General features: G+C 42.6%; 1 protein-coding gene across 3 annotated transcripts in view; it reads left to right on the top strand.

The window, feature by feature from the left end:
• The window catches only part of MRPS5 (mitochondrial ribosomal protein S5), an 88,523-nt gene that overhangs the window by 10,803 nt on the left and 59,523 nt on the right, over positions 1 to 18,197 (top strand). For all 3 annotated transcript variants that reach the window (XM_075925829.2, XM_075925830.2, XM_075925831.2), the window contains exon 2: positions 2,335 to 2,472. In XM_075925829.2, coding sequence (XP_075781944.1) covers positions 2,335 to 2,472 — 138 coding nt within the window. The remainder of the gene's footprint in view (positions 1 to 2,334; positions 2,473 to 18,197) is intronic.

Raw genomic sequence — 18,197 nt, 5'->3', positions numbered from 1 at the left:
GCTGCAGCTTGAAAGAACAAAACTTTAAACCAGAAGTTTGGATTTCTGCATAGTTCAGGTTCTAATAAACAGATTATTTAACCGAATATTATTATACTTTAATATTTATAAGTCAAACTTTAACATAAAGGAATCCCCAATGAATTAACCAGGATTTTAAGAATAAACAAGTAACTTTTCTGTTGCTGTTATTTTTTTAGTATCAATTTCTGGGCAACTTTTTATTTTACAGAAATTTAGAGACGCTCAGACTATTTTCAAAATGGACTTTTTAGAAGTCAGACTTTTCTCAGAAATAATTTGCTTTCATTTAAATAAAACTTAATATTTTAAGGGGATTTTTAAAACATCTGCTGATACAGGGCCAAGTGAAATTAATAAATTGTCATGTGTCTAGGATAATTAATTAATTTCTTCACTTTGAGAAATGGACCACTAGATCAATCCACGGATGTTGCTGGACCAGATTGCTCCAGCAGCAGAGGTTGTGGGTGGCTTGAGAGCGGAGCATGTCCAGTGGTGCTACAGACCTTGCGGGGCAGTGGAGCCAGTCAAGTGGAACTGGTGGGGCAGCAGAGCCCATGAAGCCCATGCGGCTGGCGACAGTGGACAGTCTGCGTGGCCAGGGGCAGTAGCCTGGTGGCTGTGAAGGGAAGGCTGGTGCCCCCCGGAGCTCAGAGGCCTGGCTTCCCCTGGTCCAGCAAATTCCCTTGTTCGGTACCAGTCAGGTCCAGGAGCTGTTGCCCAGACCAGGGAGATCCAACCTGTATTGGAAAATAACAATATATGGCAATGATCAATGCTTATTTTGGGCTTTTAAATCTAGTAGGAAAGATTGAATTTTAAGAATCCAGTTTGAGGAAGTAATTTGGGACTTAGATGATTTATAAATAGCTATATTTGAATGACCTTTTTCAAGGTCAGTTTGCTGTGTGGCTATTTGTATTTTAAACATACTGTTTTCATTTATGCAGATTTTTTAGTAAAAAATAATAGCAAATTCAGATTACCCATGTCAGCTCAAATTTCAAGAAATGCGACCACACGCAAGGGTATAAATAAAATACACTCAACTTCCATTACTTTGGGCAGAAGCCGGAGTGAACAAAACGTTCTGTACCCTGAAAGTCAGCGGACTTACGAAGTGAATTCAAGTCGTATACCTTCTTTTGAAAAAACTCTGCCCTTACACCAGACGCTCTCACCTGGAGACTCGGGGGGGTAGCCCAGTCTGTTCTACAGATACTGGATAGGCCTAGCCCTGTGTGTAGGTGCAGCAACAGAAAAGGTTTCTTCTGTTAGCGTAGAAGTAAAACATTAGATATGTCAGCAGAAGCACTTCTCCATTGACATGACTATGGCTAGGTTGATGGCTGTGCCAGTCAGAAATGTAGGAGTTTTTTCCGTCCCCTGACTGATGTAGCTGTACAGCTATAACTTTCAGGTTAGACCAAGCCAGAGGCTTAGAGTAGATCAGATGCTGTCAGTTTCTGGATGGCAGCTTCTCTTGTGTCTAGAACCCAAACAATGGAGGGCTTTAACTGTCAGTGTCAGCACCTTGAACTGTAGTGATAACCAAGTAAGGCCCGAGTACTCCTTGCAGTCCTGATGTAGTATGCTCTCTGTAGCTAGCACAATTAATAAAACAGCTGCTGTCTTCTGCATAAGCTGCACCTTCTGAATGGTCCTTATGTCATGGATCGCATTAATCTGGTCTGCGGGTGACAAGGACATGGATAATTGGCTGGGTCTGCAGGAGAGAAACAATCACCTTTGTACCAAACATATGAGGGAGGCTTTTTTGGCCGCTTATGCTGCCAGAGGCTCCAGAAGCATTTGAGAATCTGGAAACACATCCAAAAGTAACAGAAGGTGGGAAGGGCCTTTCATTTACGGGCAGACATTCTCCTGCCGCACTTTCTAAATGTTTCCTCTCCACCTGCCTTGCCATATGCAGCTTATAAAATTCCTCACTAAACCGTGACGTGATCCTCATTAACACTTTAGGCAGGCATTAGAGTAGCTCTCTTCAGCTACCTGACTTCAGATTGACAGTTGTCTTCAGATTTTCTTTAGAGGGTACCTGATGGATGGAGAATATTCCTCTAATCCTCTTCCAGTGATATGGAAGAAGTCCTCTGTTGTTTAAAAATAAAAATCGGTGTGTGATACCTATCATTGCTCTCCCTTCACCCCAAGTTCCTCAACTCATGCAGTCCGGTGACAGAAGGTAGAAGTTAGCTGAGATAATTGTGGGTTTCCTACAAAAATCAACCTTTTAAAATCTTTTGGCTGATACTTTCAACCTGAAAATAAACATATCTTTATCCACAGGCTCTGTCTCGTTACCGGTGAATAGGAATGGCTGTCGCTATATGAACCTGGCATGGACTGTAGAGACGCGCTGTTACATTTCCGCTCCATGTAGCGTGGCAATACAACAATGCAGGCAAAGCAGTTTTTTCAACAAATGTAAGTCTTGAAAAAGGCCACATTTTTATAACACAAGCAAAGTTTGTCTAACTCTCTTCTGTTTCTGATACTGATTCTGTCAACATGAAAATCCCATTTTGTACTAACATTTTACATATACTATAGGGCTGCGTCTAGACTGGCATGCTTTTGCGGAAATACTTTTAACTGAAAAGTTTTTCTGTTAAAAATATTTCCGCAAAAGCGCGTCTAGATTGACACGTATGCTTTTGTGCAAAAAGAGCTTTTGCGCAAAAGCATTTGTGGTCAGTCTAGACGCGATTTTGCGCAAGAAAGCCCCGATCGCCACTTTAGCCATCGGGGCTTTTTTGCTCAAAACAGTTCTTCCCTGTCTACACTGGCCCTCTTGCTCAAGTATTCTTGTGCAAGAGGGCTTTTTCCCGAGTGGGAGTGCGAAAGTATTTGCGCAAGAAGCACTGATTTTGTATATTACAAAGTCAGTGCTCTTGCGCAAATTCAAGTGGCCAGTGTAGACAGCGGGCAAGTTTTTGCGCAAAATCTTGCCAGTCTAGATGCACCCTAGTAGTAAACATCAGATAAGATAACTGCAACTGAAAAGCTAATGGGATGGGAAACATTTTTCTTTTCCTTTTTTTCTGTTTACCTTGTACATTTAACAGCATCTGATTTAATAGCTTCCCCTGTATAGTCAGAGTCCAGTCCAACTCCCAGTGAAGCCTTAGATTCATTTTTAGTCAATTAAAAAAAGTGACAGTGTCCATCTAATCATCTGCACAGCTGCAATATTAGACCCACCCTCCCCCCCCCTCCCCCCCCCACTCTTCAAAGACTTGCACATTTACTTAACTAGACACACTGAATAGTTCTGCGGTAGCCAACAGAACTGCTCACTGGGCATTCAGTTAATCCTGACCGCGTGTTCGCAGGGTCAGCTCTCAAGTAACTGGTCAGCTTGTCTCCATTCTTTAGCTATATACTCTGTCAGGTAAGATGATCTATTCATTTAATCTATTTTAAGGGAATTAGTATGATAAAGATGTAGTGTAGCAATTAGTGACCGCATGATTATTTTGTGAATTAGATATTTTCTTTGTTTCTGCATATTGGATCCATATAAATCCAGGCTTAGATGTTTTCTAGGCTCGAAAGCTTTCCACCCCTATTTCAGTCTTTAGATAACTGGATTAAAGAAAAACACTGTTTTACAGTTTCCTGTTTGACTCTGGACATTCTGAGACAAACTGAACTTGGACCTTTCAAAAATAATTGCAGTAACTAATATAGAGTGAGGGATGATTGTCTCGTCTAGAGTCCCGAGAATGTAAGCACGTAATCCCTTCGTGTGTCTGATGGAACGGAAGCCATGGGTGGCCTCAGATAGCCAGCAGCCCCAGTTACAATCATTCCTAAAGCCCAGCAAGTTGCCTAACATCTGAGGGGAGCTACGCGTATAGGTATGGGCTGAGATGCCTGCAGTCTGGTGGCTCTGTACAGAGGTGATTGGAGTTTTAAGCTGGTCCTGTCAGTTGGTGAGACCCTACCACACTAATACCAGCCCTGGCACCTTCTCTTGCAACAAACTCCGTTGCCTGCTTTGTCCACATATTCACTCTGCTTATTCCATTATTGGACTTAACCAATTGAGTTATAAGATCAAGAACACATCTTCCTGCTCATTTAGAAATATAATTTATGCCATCATGTGCCGAAAATGTCCGTCTGCTACGTACATTTGACAAACGTCTCAGACACTTTGGCAAAGAATCAATGCCCACAAAACAGATATCAGACAGGATCACAAAGAAAAAACAGTTTCTTGCCATTTCAACCAGAAAGGGCATTGTCTCAAGGACTTGATTACCTGCATCCTGCTTCAAAGACCTTTTAACAACAGACTTGAAAGAGAATCCTCTGAACTGCCATTCATGCTTAAATTCGACACTTTACGCCTCGGTCTAAACGAAAACATTAATTATCTTATCCATTACAAAGATAGCCTCCCCAATTATTACCTCTAATATCATTAGCTCACAGACATAAACCTTCCCCTCCCCCATGCCCCTTCTGTTCTGAAATTTGATTTGTCCTTTTCATATGTGTTCATTTTTTTTGATTGTGTCCTTTGGTATATATGGGCGTGCCATTTTTCTTCCACATATTGATCTGAGGAAGTGGGTCTGGCCCATGAAAGCTCATCACCTAATAAACCATCTTGTTAGTCTTTAAAGTGCTACACAGTCCTGTTTTTTGTTTCACCTTAATGGTATAGGCCTTGGAGACGTGCCAGACTGCCTCCTATTGCCTCTTTGTCAGTAACAGCAAGCACATCCCTGCCGACATCATCGAGCTGCCAGTAGCATGCCTCGCTGTGGTGAACTTTCTCTCCGCTCATTTACACCCTAACCAGGGTTCCCTCTCATTTTTATGTCCATGTGCGGAATGCATTTTGTTAGGAGCCCTAATATGGAAGTGATGTGTGACACACAACGTCCATATTGGTGCACATCACAATACTCATTCCACACGTGGACCATGTGTGGTGGGGGTGAGCAGGGGCAGAGGGCTGAGGTGTGGTGGTCAGGGCTCTGGCTCAGGTGTGGGCTCTGGGGTGAATCTGGGGATCGGGGTGCCGACAGGGACTCAGGAATAGGATGCGGAGGGAGAGTCAGTGCTCCGGGTGGAGCTGAGGGGGAGAGGGTTGGATGAGGTACAGGGTGTCCTGGGGAGAGAGGACTATCCCCAACAATCTCACTGCAGAAGCTCAGGCAAGGGAGAAGCATCTCTCCATGACCGTAGCAGCTCCTGTGAAGGGCACCACTCCGTGGCCCTAGCACATCTGGGCTAGCCTGTGTGGAGGCCACAGTAGGGGTACCGCAACCCCAGCTGTGGCAGGTCTCCGCTCTGGGACCAGTGGGCAGAGGTGCCTCTGGAGCCAGTGGGCGGAGGTGCCTCTCCCCGACCCAGCCCCCGTCACAGTAGCTCTGCTCAGGGGCCGGCGGGCAGAGGCGCCTCTCTCCACCACAACCCTGAGCCCTACATGCAGGGCTTAATAGGCAGCTGTGAAGCCACGCAGCTTAGAGGGAATTTAGAACCTAATGCACCTAAAATGTTGTTTCTGGAAAAGAAAGTAGATGGCTGCTGATCCTGTAGTTCTCTCCCGCTAAATCTTGTTGCCTCTTCCTCTTTAGAAAATGTCCTCGATTTGCTTAATCAAAACACCCTCAAAATTCAAACTGATGAATGTGCTTTGTACGTGTAACAATGTACAATGGCCAAATCCTTTGGCAGACTGTGCATTAGAAATAACACTGAAAATGCAAGTATAAACATTTTCAAGTGAATGTCAACCCAAATGACTGCCATCTGCAATTCGGGAAGAGACCATGCTGTTCTGTCTCCTCATTAAAGGGTTACTTCTCTCACCACAGATTTTTATAAACATTAACAATCTGTTAGCAAGGTCATCTCTACCTCTTGACTGACCTTTCGAATAGTAATTCTCATTTAAGAAAGAGGAATTGCAGTGATCTTAGACAGCTGGACGTCCAAATCCAGACAGCTGGCTGTCCCTTTCTGACCATACAGTATTTAGGGGGTTTCTCTTAGTGAAGCCCTGGGATGGGTTCCTTAGGGAGGAACCCATCCCATCCCTAGAGGTTTTTAAGTCCTGGCTTGACAAAGCCCTGGCTAAGATGATTTAGTGGGAGTTGGTCCTGCTTTGGGCAGGGGGCTGGACTCTGTGACTTCCTGAGGTCTCCTCCAGCCCTAGGATTCTGACTCCCTGTCCAGTGGCACATCTAAGTTGTGTTGTCCCAAGTTTTGCTTTTTCTCCTTGGAAAGCTGTTAGGTCTAAATATGCAAATGTGCCTAGTCATTGTGCTTGCTCATCTTGAGACATTCTGGAAGGATCTGGTTTTCAGAAAGTGCTGGACGCCTGCCTCCAGAGAGTTGGGCCATTTATAGTATCTTAAGTTGGTCACCCAAAATGTGAGCCTCTCTAGATCAGCAGTGTCTGTGTACATTACCTCGCTGTCATGGCTACTGGTAGATCAGTGCAAGGCCTGAAGAGTCTGCTTTCCCGCCATACTATGAGGTGGCTGTGTGGGTTCAGAGCTTAGGTTACTGCTATCCTTGTCTGTCAGTGCCTAGAATCTCTTTAGGAGAACGTTTGTAATCTGTTGAAACCCTTGGACTCAGATTTATACCGATGTCTGAGGTTGCCTGTAGCTATTACTCAGTACTAACGTGTAAACTTGAAGGTACAAAACCGAGCCTCTTTATTCAGAACAGGTAATATTCCTTGTGGGTCAAAATCTGTGTGCGTTATGTCGGCATTTCCAGATAGTAACCCTTTCAAAGCCTTTGGTGGTGGTGCCATCCAGATACCAAATGGAAATTATTACTTGAACACAGTTTGCTTCTGTCATCATTACAAGGCCCACTCTAACCACTCTTAGAGCCCTGCTCTGGAAACAATGAGGAGACAGCCTGGCCCAGTGATTAGAAATCGAGACAGGGTGTCAGGAGCATGGCTGTCTACCCCTAAACAAGTCTGTCAGTTTCCTTTCTGTAAAAGGAAGGGAATTAATTTTTACCTACTTCACAGTGATCTCAGTTAATTGTAAGGTGCTTTCAGATCTTTTGGTGATAAGAACTAGAAATTCAAAAGACGATAGCACTTTAAGTAGTAACACTGAAGTTGATTATTTTCTTGCAAGGAAAAAGTTCCAAGTGTTGTCAGGCTTCCTAGAAAGCAGATCATTCAGAACCAAAGTTTTTAATATGGTCGTAATTCTGTAAGTTATCACCACGTGGGAGCAAACTCCCTTGGCCGCTGGGCTTCTGCTGCCGAGAACATGAGCCAGTTGTCACACAGGTCTGTGTTCCGGAACAGCCGTGAGACCCAACACTCTGGATGCGCACACAAGCTTACAGAAAACTCTTGGACATGTGTAATGTCAGTAAATGCTCAGCCTGGTATGTTCTGGGGACACTTCCCCCTTGAAGCTCTTCATAAAAGGAGAGTGATATTTAACAGCAGCAAGCAAATGCATTACTGTATTTTAGTCCAAAAAGCTAATTCTGCAGCCGCATTGTGTTTTCTCTAACAAGTCACAATTCTCATATGATAGAGAACTGGTTTAAAGACCATGGGGCTAGAGCTGATAAAGGTATAAACAACAAAGACAAGTAATTGCATCCTGAACGCTAACTTCTTGGCAAAGTACCCAGAGAGAATATCAGCCTTTAATCCAGCAGTATGTTTGTACAGGGTGACTTCAATCCCAATCAGCCATACCTCTTCAGTTACTGGAACAAACACATGTTCCACAACATCTGCTTATGTATACAAGTGCACTACTACTGTGCTACATACAAATCGGTTTTCTTGTGTGTGTATACAATGATTGCTGTCATCCGTAGGGGAGATGGAAAAGGGCATCCAATTCTGAGCCCCTCACTACAGAAAGGATGTGGACGCATTGGAGAGGGTCCAGCAGAGGGCAACCAAAATGATTAGGGGGCTGGAGCACATGACCTATGAGGAGAGGCTGAGGGATCTGGGCTTACTTAGTCTGCAGAAGAGAAGAGTGAGGGGGGATTTGATAGCAGCCTTCAACTTCCTGAAGGGAGGTTCCAAAGAGGATGGAGAGAGGCTGTTCTCAGTAGTGACAAATGCAGAACAAGGAGCAATGGGCTCAAGTTGCAGTGGGGAAGGTCTAGGTGGGATATTAGGAAAAACTCTTTCCCTAGGAGGGTGGGGAAGCGCTGGAACAGGTTCCCTGGGGAGGTGGTGGAATCTCCATCCCTAGAGGTTTTTAAGTCCCCATTTGACAAAGCCCTGGCTGGGATGATTGAGTTGGGGTTGGTCCTGCTTTGGACTCTGTGACCTCCTGAGTAGAGATGTGAAGGATTAGTTGAGTATCCGATAAGCTAATGCTTGTCGCTTCCCCCCTCACTGCCTCGATCAGAAAGAGGCAGCAAGGGGAGGGAGGGGTACTTCAAAGCAGCAGTGCCACTTGCAGCTTGAGGACAGACCCTGGGCTCCATGCAGCGCTGCAGCTTTGAAATGCCTCATGCAGCCCGGGGCTAGCTGGGGTGTCCCCAGGCTGCATGCAGCGCATGGAGTCCGGGATCAGCTGGGGAGTCTAGCTGACTCTAGGCTCCACACTGCGCTTTCGCCTTTGAAGTGTAGCACCAGCCCTAGGCTGTTGCAATACTGCATGAGAACATAAGAACAGCCAGACTGGCTCAGACCAAAGGTCCATCCAGCCCAGTACACTGTCTGCGGACAGGGGCCGATGCCAGGTGTCCCAGAGGGAGTGAACCCAACAGGTAATGATCAAGCGATCTCTCTCCTGCCATCCATCTCCACAGTCTGACAAACAGAGGCTAGGGACACCATTCCTTACCCATCCTGGCTAATAGCCATTTATGGACTTAACCTCTATGAATTTATCTTGTTCTTTTAAACCCTGTTATAGTCCTAGACTTCACAGTCTCCTCAAGCAAGGAGTTCCACAGGCTGATTGTGTGCTGTGTGAAGAAGAACTTCCTTTTATTTGTTTTAAACCTGCTGCCCATTAATTTCATTTGGTGGCCCCTATTTCTTATATTATGGGAACAAGTAAATAATGTTTTCTTATTCACTTCTCCACACCACTCATGATTTTATAGACCTCTATCATATCCCCCCTTAGTGTCCTCTTCTCCAAGCTGAAAAGTCCTAGTCTCTCCAATCTCTCCTCATATGGGACCCGTTCCAAACCCCTAATAATTTTAGTTGCCCTTCTCTGAACCTTTTCTAATGACAGTATATCTTTTTTGAGATGAGACCACATCTGTACGCAGTATTCAAGATGTGGTTGTACCATGGATTTATATAAGGGCCATAAGATAGTCTCCGTCTTATTCTCTATCCCTTTTTTAATGATTCCTAATATCCTGTTTGCTTTTTTGACTGTCGCTACGCACTGCGTGGACATCTTCAGAGAACTATCCATGATGACTCCAAGAGCTCTTTCCTGATTAGTTGTAGCTAAATTAGCCCCCATCATATTTTATGTAGAATTGGGGTTATTTTTTCCAATGTGCATTACTTTACATTTATCCACATTAAATTTCATTTGCCATTTTGTTGCCCAAAGGTGGAGCTGCCCTATCAACTAGTTGAATAGTGAATGCAAAAATGCATTGACTGTTCGACTAGTCAGTTAGTCGATACTTAACATCCTTACTCCTGAGATCTCTTCCAGCCCTAGGATTCTAATGATTCTATGATTCTAAAGCTTTGCATTGCAGAACCCTAACCCTAACCTTATGTGGTTTATAATAGGTGAGGATGGTAGCCACTTCCCTTGTTCATAAATCAACCTAGTAATGTAAAATTATATTGAAGATACTAATCACTGGTTTAGGAGGCTGTGGTAACTGAAAGGCATTTTACTTGGTATAAAACTTGGCATTTGGGTTCTTTCTAGAAATCTCAGTCCATGTAGCTACTTTTTCATTAGCTTATTATACTCTAGCTCCTTTTCTTTGTCCAGATCAGCAGTTCCCAAACTTTTCAGAATCACATCCCTGTTTTGATTTTTGAGAAATCCTCATACCTCCCCACCTCTTCTTTACCATCATCTAACCCCCCATTTTAACAAAAAATTAAATTCATAATTTAAAATTAAAAATAAACACACAAACTTGGTATAAAAATTTATTTAAAAATAAGCACAAATAGTTTTTCTTGGCACAAAAATTTAATGAAAATGTAATTTAACATAAGAAATAGCAGAAACAAAACAAATTTAATGCGAAGGATGATGTTGCATTTTCTTCACGAGTTGGGAAATCCTAGTTTTCAAAGATGAAAGTGTGCAACACAAATGGTTTTTGACATCCAGTTAATTTCTTTGTTTCGTTTTTAATGAGACTAAATTTGAAAAGCTTTTTTCACAGAGGTATGTCAATGAAAACGGAAGAATAATATGTAGCGCTTCTTGAACTTCAGAGTAAGTTGGGAAGTATTTTATCCAAAATTCCTTCACGCTTGAGTTTTCAAAATTATCTTTTGCACTTGAATCATATTTCATTTCAAGTGCTTGTTCTTGCAATACTTCTGGCAATGAATCAACATCAACATTGAATGGATTGTGTACTAATTTATGAACGGGGTTGCTAGAAAAGTTGCCTGGAAAATAGCAGATGAATTCATCAGCAAGGCAGTCAGATGAAACACAATTTTGTTCTTTGCATCCTCTTTACAAAGTTCTTGGAAACCTTCATTTTCAACGGGTGATGAAAATGTCGGAAAAGACAAAGTTAGGCGTCTGAGCTTGAGTTTGATGTTTCCAAAGCTGGATTTTTTCCATAAACGCTTTGATGGCATCATGGTTCGCTATAATGTTTGCAGTATTTCCTTACAGCTTCAGATTTAGGTTGTTCAAAGATTCAAAAATGTTCATGAGGTATGCCGGTGAAAGTTGAAACATTTGGTCCGTTAATGCACATTATAACTTCTTTCTTCTGTTGCTTGAGGAAAATTTCCACTTCGTCTTTCAGTTTGAATAATTTCAAAAGCATGTTACTTTTGGAAAGCCATTGTACCTCAATGTGAAACAAAAGAGTTTTATGATCCACTCCCAAATCCGTGCAAAGAGCAGCAAAAAGTCTCGTATTTAAAGCGCTATTCTTCACAAAATTGACAACTTTGATGACCAAATTCAACAATGTTATGTAGGTCATCTGGAAGGGTTTTAGCAGCCAATGCTTGTCTGTGTATGAGACAGTGAGTCATGGTTCTAGCTGGATTTTTTTTTTTTTTTTTTTTTTTGCCTATGTCACAAATCCAGAGCGAGAGCCAAGCATCGCTGGAGCACCGTCTGTCCATACACCAACCAGTTTTCCCCATGAAAGTCTATTTTCTTAAAAAAATGTCAGAAATTATTTTCATAACATCAGAAGTCTTTGATGTGGTCATCAATTCCTTCGAAAAAAGCAGTTCTTTTCACAGTTCCATCGTTAATGAATCGAACATAGACGAGCAACTGACAGCATTGTGCTATATCAGTAGTATCATCACACTGAATTGCGGAAAAAAGGAGAAGCCAACACTGCCTCCACAAGTTGAAGTTTAAGATCTTTCACTAGGTCATCAATGCGATGTTTCATGGAATTGTAGAAAAGAAAAATTTCTTTCAACAAGCAAGGCTTCACAACAGTTTGTCCTATTATGTGCGCTTTCTTGGCTTTAGCGATGAGCAATGACAGTTCATGAGATGCTTCTACCACTTTGGCCAACGCTTGAAAAGCTCTAGTAGTGTCCAGCTTCATGTGTTTCAAATTTTGAAGGTTAGCAGCAAAAAGCTCTTTTGGTTTGTCTATCAAAGTGTTATGGTTCTTCATCAAGTGTCGCTCAAGACAACTAGAGAACTGTTGTGGCATACTACTCATTGAGGATGATCAGTCCCGGTTTTTTCCATGACAGGGAAGCCATACTTAATTCCTTTTCTTAATTGTGGCCATAATATATTAATATAAAAAATCTATAAAAAATAATTTTCCTGATTCAAATACATTTAACGGATGCAAGTTATTTTGATAAGTTATCGCGAGTGTTTATTTACTACTACTGTTATGTACCGATGCATGCTGCCTTATATATACCCCATCACCAGTCATCGTGCAAGACTGGCTACCTACTCCCACAATAGAGCAGTCCCAAACGCTCCTGCGAACATGTTAGAAAGTTCGAAAAAGTTTAATCACATTCTACATCGTTCTTCGGCCTCCCCACCGACCAAACCGGTACCCCTACACATCAAAAGGCAAAAACACACACACACACACACACACACACACACATATTTGCATTTCGTGGTATGAAATTTGAAAATTAATTTTTTTTTACGCTGATTAAAAACAATTCGTTATGAAAATTTCTCAGCCTTGCACTCCCCCTTGGATTGTCTTCATGCCTCCCGGGGTGTGTGTATGCACCCCCCACTTTAGGAACCGATGGTCCAGATGAACTTTCAATGGGCTAATTCATTCATGCGTGTCTACCCAACGTAAGAAATAGAATCTGTGGGAATAGTAACTGTTCCTTTCCATGTTAAAAGGGGAAAGATCTTTTGAGATAAGAGCATGTCTACTCCAGATGGACATAAATTGTTCCAATGGGAAGAGAGACAGGGATTGACTACTTTTATGGGTGGTTATAATATAAATACCTACATTTGTTCAATGCTGAAGAGCTCTAAAACCAGGAAAAAACAATGTTAAATTTCTACAGTGATGTTGAACAACCTGCATGCTTTGTTATAAATACTGACTAAAACCTGTATGTCTAATCAGAAAAGCAGGAATAGAAAATTACATGTTTATAGCTGAGTTAATTACACTGTGTTGGAGCCCTGAACTTCCTGTCTGATTTTTACCCATGCAGACTAACTTTGTGTTAACAGTTCTGTGTGCTTCAGATTTTTTTTTTAAGGAAAAGGAACTGCTTTGCAAACCTGAATAATGCTCAGTGCCCAAATCTCCTTATTGGTGTCAAAGGTCACTTCCTTGTCACCCTTTTTTTTAAAAAACTCTTTAACATTGGAAAGTTTTAACCATCTTTTTTTATAATGAGGTCAACTGGCATGACCTTTGAAGTGCTGTAGCACGAGTACAGCATCCATTAGTGAAGTTCAGGATCCCATTTTCTATTTTAAGCTGCTATTCAGAAGTAAAAACATTTTTCCATTGTTTGACAAAGTAAAGTATTCATAGCAGTTTTCATTTGTTATTAAAGTGACAAGAGTTAGCATATAGCCAGATAAGCTTGTGGTTGGATTTGCTCAGGGTTTGGATCATGCTTTCAGTCTTTACATTTTTAGGTTAAGAATTCAGTCTCTTCATACTGAATTCCCTTTGGGCAAATCACTGAACCTTTAATGTATATATTGAGTTTTGAAATCCTAAGATGGAACATACTATGGAAGGGCTAAGTCTTGTTCATCTACAGTGGAGCAAGATTATTCATTGTGCTACATGCAGGAGCAGGAAAGCATCTTTCAGGATAGCTTTTTCCAGCTCTAAAGTCCTCTCCAGGAGCCCATCAAACAGCACAGTTGTAAGTAGGAAGTAGCTTCTGGGTATCAGGAAATTGCCAATGGCTTCTCAGATGGACAAACTTTGCCTTCTCTGCATCCTGATCAGGTCTCATGGAGCCAAATGATAAACCTGCCTGTTTACAAAACTTTAGTGATGTCACTTACAAATAAGTGGATTTCTTATTGAGACACTGAATAGCCACAGCGTAGGTATGGTTGCTGATGTGTCTACAATAGATGCACTCTGTACAAATCTAGCTGATCACTGTTTCTACATTACCTATGGGAAACTGTTCCCACTGAGTTGTAGGCAATCAGGGTTCGCTTTATTAGCAAGCTATCGTCTGTGTCTGCAAAGGAGAAGGCGCAGGCATTGTCATCCCACTGGTCCTCCTGGGTAGCAGTGAATGAAAGCAGACAAACATTAGGAGCTGCTCAGTGTGACACTGGCGAGTAAAAGCTAGTGTCTTACCCCTGCAAAGACCTGTGTGCATACAGACCTCCCCCCTTGAGGTCAGTGTGGCAGAGAGTCCTGAAGCGAAGTTAAAGAATGCTATTTAAATACTGTTCCAGCACTTCCATAGCTCTTTTGGGGTCTGAAATTTGATGTGGGCCTCCACTCCCACTGTGCTGACAAATAAATCAGCAGCAATATCAATAGTTCGTTGCCATACACAGTTATTGTCTATTCAGTTTTAGAATTGTCCTGGAAATCCACGTAGTGCTGGATGAACACCTGGGCTACATCTACACTGGCATGAATTTCCGAAAATGCTTTTAACGGAAAAGTTTTCCGTTAAAAGCATTTTCGGAAAAGCACGTCTAGATTGGCAGGATGCTTTTCCGCAAAAGCACTTTTTGCGGAAAAGCATCAGTGGCCAATCTAGACGCGGTTTTCCTCAAAAAAAGCCCCGATCGCCATTTTCGCGATCGGGGCTTTTTTGCGGAAAACACTACTGTGTTGTTTACACTGGAAAAAGACTTTTGCCCAAATGGGAGCAGCATAGTATTTCCGGAAAATCACTGACGATCTTACATGCGATCGTCAGTTGCTTTTCCGGAAATTCAAGCAGCCAGTGTAGACAGCTGGCAAGTTTTTCCGCAAAATCAAATGATTTTGCGGAAAAACTTGCCAGTCTAGACACAGCTCTGGTGTTTAAGGGAAGAAGTCTGCCACTAACTTTTAGGCTGCAATGTGCAAACCTTGAACTCATTCCGTATCTGGGATTCTTAATGCTCCTTACATTTCCACTCCATCGATCCCTAGAAGGCTTCTGTTCTTTCCTCCTTCAGCCCCTGAGTAATCCTCAACTTATTCAAACTCCCTGAATGTCCAGAAGCTTAAGTAAATCCTCAGCAAAACCCAAGCTGTCTCTTAGCACAATTTTGGAGTGATTTGGTAGCATGCTGTCTAGAATGCCTATAGAACAGACAGTAGGAGAGATGGCCAGATATGAGTTCTTCAGGAATCTCCAAAGAGAAGCAATAAGATCTTCAGGGGTTGAGAGTGGAGTCACCAGTAAAAAAGGAACAAGGCCTTTTTGAGCGTGGGATGTGTGCGACTTTTTTTTTTTTTTTTTTTATAAACTTAGCATTTTATAACAATTTCCATCTAAGAAACTAAGTCAGTGGTTCCCAAATGTTTACTGAGGTCTTCTCCAACTGCATTTTGTCTCTGGTTGTTACTCACAATTATACATATGTGCCCTGACATCACACCCCTAATCTTGGGCCTGTATAGAAGGGAGCCACTTGGGGGTAGAGGATGTTTGGAGAGGCATAGGAACTGCTGCTGCAGGCAAGTGCATTGCTCTCCAACTAGCCTATCTTCAGGGCACCTCTCAATCTGCTCCAAGTATTTTAAAGATTTCCACAAGCATATTTAAACACTGTGAGTGTGCTTCACAATTAGATTGCTACTTTGTAAGAGTCTAGTTCGGAAGATATCTACTTAATGCTGCTTTTGGGACTAAACCAATTGAGAGGAGTTGATGTTATGAATGCAGCTGGCTAAGTTTTTGAAAATCCTCTAAAGGGTAGACCTCTGCTTATCCTTCTTCAAATCTGCACAGAGAATTCTGCAGACAATTTTGGGTTATTACCCCGGGATTATGGAGGGAAATAGAATCAATCCACATCTTTATCTATTTTTAATGGTAGGCTTCTGTTCTGTGGTCAGACATTTAGTGATAAATGATAAAACTTCCTCCAGCTGTTCTAATGAGTATTTGCTTGCAAATAAGCATTTCACATGCAATTTGAAAATCACACTTAAGCCATTTGCTTCAGAATTGTTCTTGTCTATTCAGTTGAGAGATGTAGGATTTGGTTCTGTGCCAGATGATCTGTAGAATACTTTGCATTTACCTAGCACCTTTTATCCAGAGAAATCAAAATGCTTTACAAATGCACATTTTAAGGGCAGTCCTGAGTGGGAATGGGGACCGGAAGCACAGAAGCAAAGGTCTGGATTAGAAAGGCATGCTACATTTGCTCAACATTGCAAACCTGAAGTGGTTCACGTGTCCAACTTCCATTTTCAAAAGTGACTTCAGTGACTTAGGCTTAGATTCCTGAGAGCCTGTGTCAGTCTGAAAATGGTACTTAGCCATCTGCAGTGCTGAGGGGAGTGGGGCTTCAGGTGAGTGATTAGCTGAGAGGTGGGCAAATACCAGCTTGCAGGCCAGATCTGGTCCACCAGAGTTAGCTCCTGGGGAACACCCACTGCTATATTTACCTGCATGGCCAGAGGGCCAATGATTGCAGCTCCTATCAAATTCTTTACCATAAAAACTGTATCAGAGGCCATGAACTCTGGTCCCTTGTTTGCTTTCACCTTAGACAAAGTTCAGGGGGAGACCAGCATTTCTCAGATTGGGCCTCCTGACCCAAAAGGGAGTTGTAGGAGGCATGGCTGTATTGTCGCCTTTACTTTCCACCCTGCCTTCAGCGCTGGGTGGCCAGAGAGTGGGGATTTCTAGCCAGGCACCTAGAAATGCAGGTGGTGCTTTGCCAGCGCTAGTGTAGAGGTAAGGGTGGCAATACCATGCCACACTTCCCTTATTCCTACACGCCTCCCTTCAGAGCTGGGTGGCTAAAGAGTGATGGTATTTATAGAGGGGCCAGCGGCCCAGAAGTAAGCATGACCTTCCCATGCCATCTTTTCTTCTGCACTGCTTTTGGCGCCACTCTGGCTTCTGGCCACCCAGCTCTGAAGGCAGCATCACTGCCAGCAGCAGCACCATAGAAGTAAGGGTAGCAGTACTGCCGCCTCGCATACAATAATCTTGCAATTCCCTCCTCATCTCCTTTTTGACTCAAGGTTCTGACAATTGCAGCACTGTGACATTTCATATTTAAATAGCTGAAAAAATGAAATTCACAATTTTAAAAATCTTATGACCGTGTGAATTTGGTAGGGTCCTGTTTACAATTGCTGGCAAATTCATGTCAGCTGAAAAAGTTTTTAAAAGCTGTTACAATAAAGAGCGGGAAAGGGTCGTTTGTACCTTAAAATTGTTTTTTTATGGAAGTTTTCTTTTAATTTTTTTAAACATGCATGTCAGTGCAACATTTATATGAATTTAAAGCTGTTAAATTCAGACTAAACATTCCAAAGTCAAGTGTTTTTTCATCTGTGCCTTTCTGGAGTTATTTAAGTTTTATAGCAGTGTTCTCTGCACACCGTAGTCTGATAAAAAACCTTATTGCTGCTTGTGGGAACACCACATCTAGCAATGCTTTTGCTACTAATGGAAAATACTGCATTTCTTACTCTGATTTTTGTGTGGGAGTGCATGCTCTGGCTAAGTGAAAAATCAAATGAGAAATTGGCTACGTTATTGGGGTGGATTTCGTTAGCTCTGTTTTGATTTCCTTTCGACTTTTGCTTTTGCCTTTTCTAGCAAATATAATAATCTTTTCAGCACCCTTGTTGGTTTGGTTGGTTTTTTCGGTAACATGATTTCACTGCATTTGCTACCACCCGTGGGGATGCCATGACAGAGAGCTTTTCATTTCTGATTTAAATACAGGAGGCCCCCAAGATGCGACCGCCCAGGTTCCGACCCCCCGCACTTACAAAAATGGTTGTAAGTGCAGAAGGGGCTGGAAACCCCCAACTTACGTCCTCTGGAACCAATCGCATCGCAAGTCGAGGGCCTCCTGTATTAGATACTTTGTTGTGATGGGGCCAGCCTTTGAAAAAGCTCTGTCTTGTCTTTGATGCTATACATCTGGACTTAGAGTAAATCAGTATCAGTTACCTAAAGAGTCTCTCTCGCATTACAGATCGTGCAAGCAACCCCTTGCCTCTAAAAGCAATGGTGAGCAGCCTGTGGCCCATGGGGTTCTGTGTGCAGCCCACTAGAGATCTTGTTTGCCACTGGACTCTCACAGTGTTGCCACATTCTGCTGGTTCCTGTCTGTGTGGGTTTTTCCTACCAGTGTTACTAAAGTGACACACACTTCAAGCAAGGGCATGTGCTGATTGCACACAATGTTGACTGTAAGGGCCACGCAGTCCATCAGCATCCAGTCAGAGCGCGGCGACAGTTCAGTCAGCACCCCTGCACATTCTAGGGACACAAGCGCTGTGAGCACAACTGCCCTAGACCAGGAGACCATCTTGGTTCCGATAATCTTGAGGCC

Source organism: Pelodiscus sinensis, chromosome 3 (assembly GCF_052426305.1).
Source record: "Pelodiscus sinensis isolate ZL-2025 chromosome 3, ASM5242630v1, whole genome shotgun sequence".
Classification (NCBI taxonomy): Eukaryota; Metazoa; Chordata; order Testudines; family Trionychidae; genus Pelodiscus; species Pelodiscus sinensis.
The sequence above is the reverse complement of the archived record's forward strand: the minus strand, read 5'-3'. Positions and strand labels throughout refer to the sequence as shown.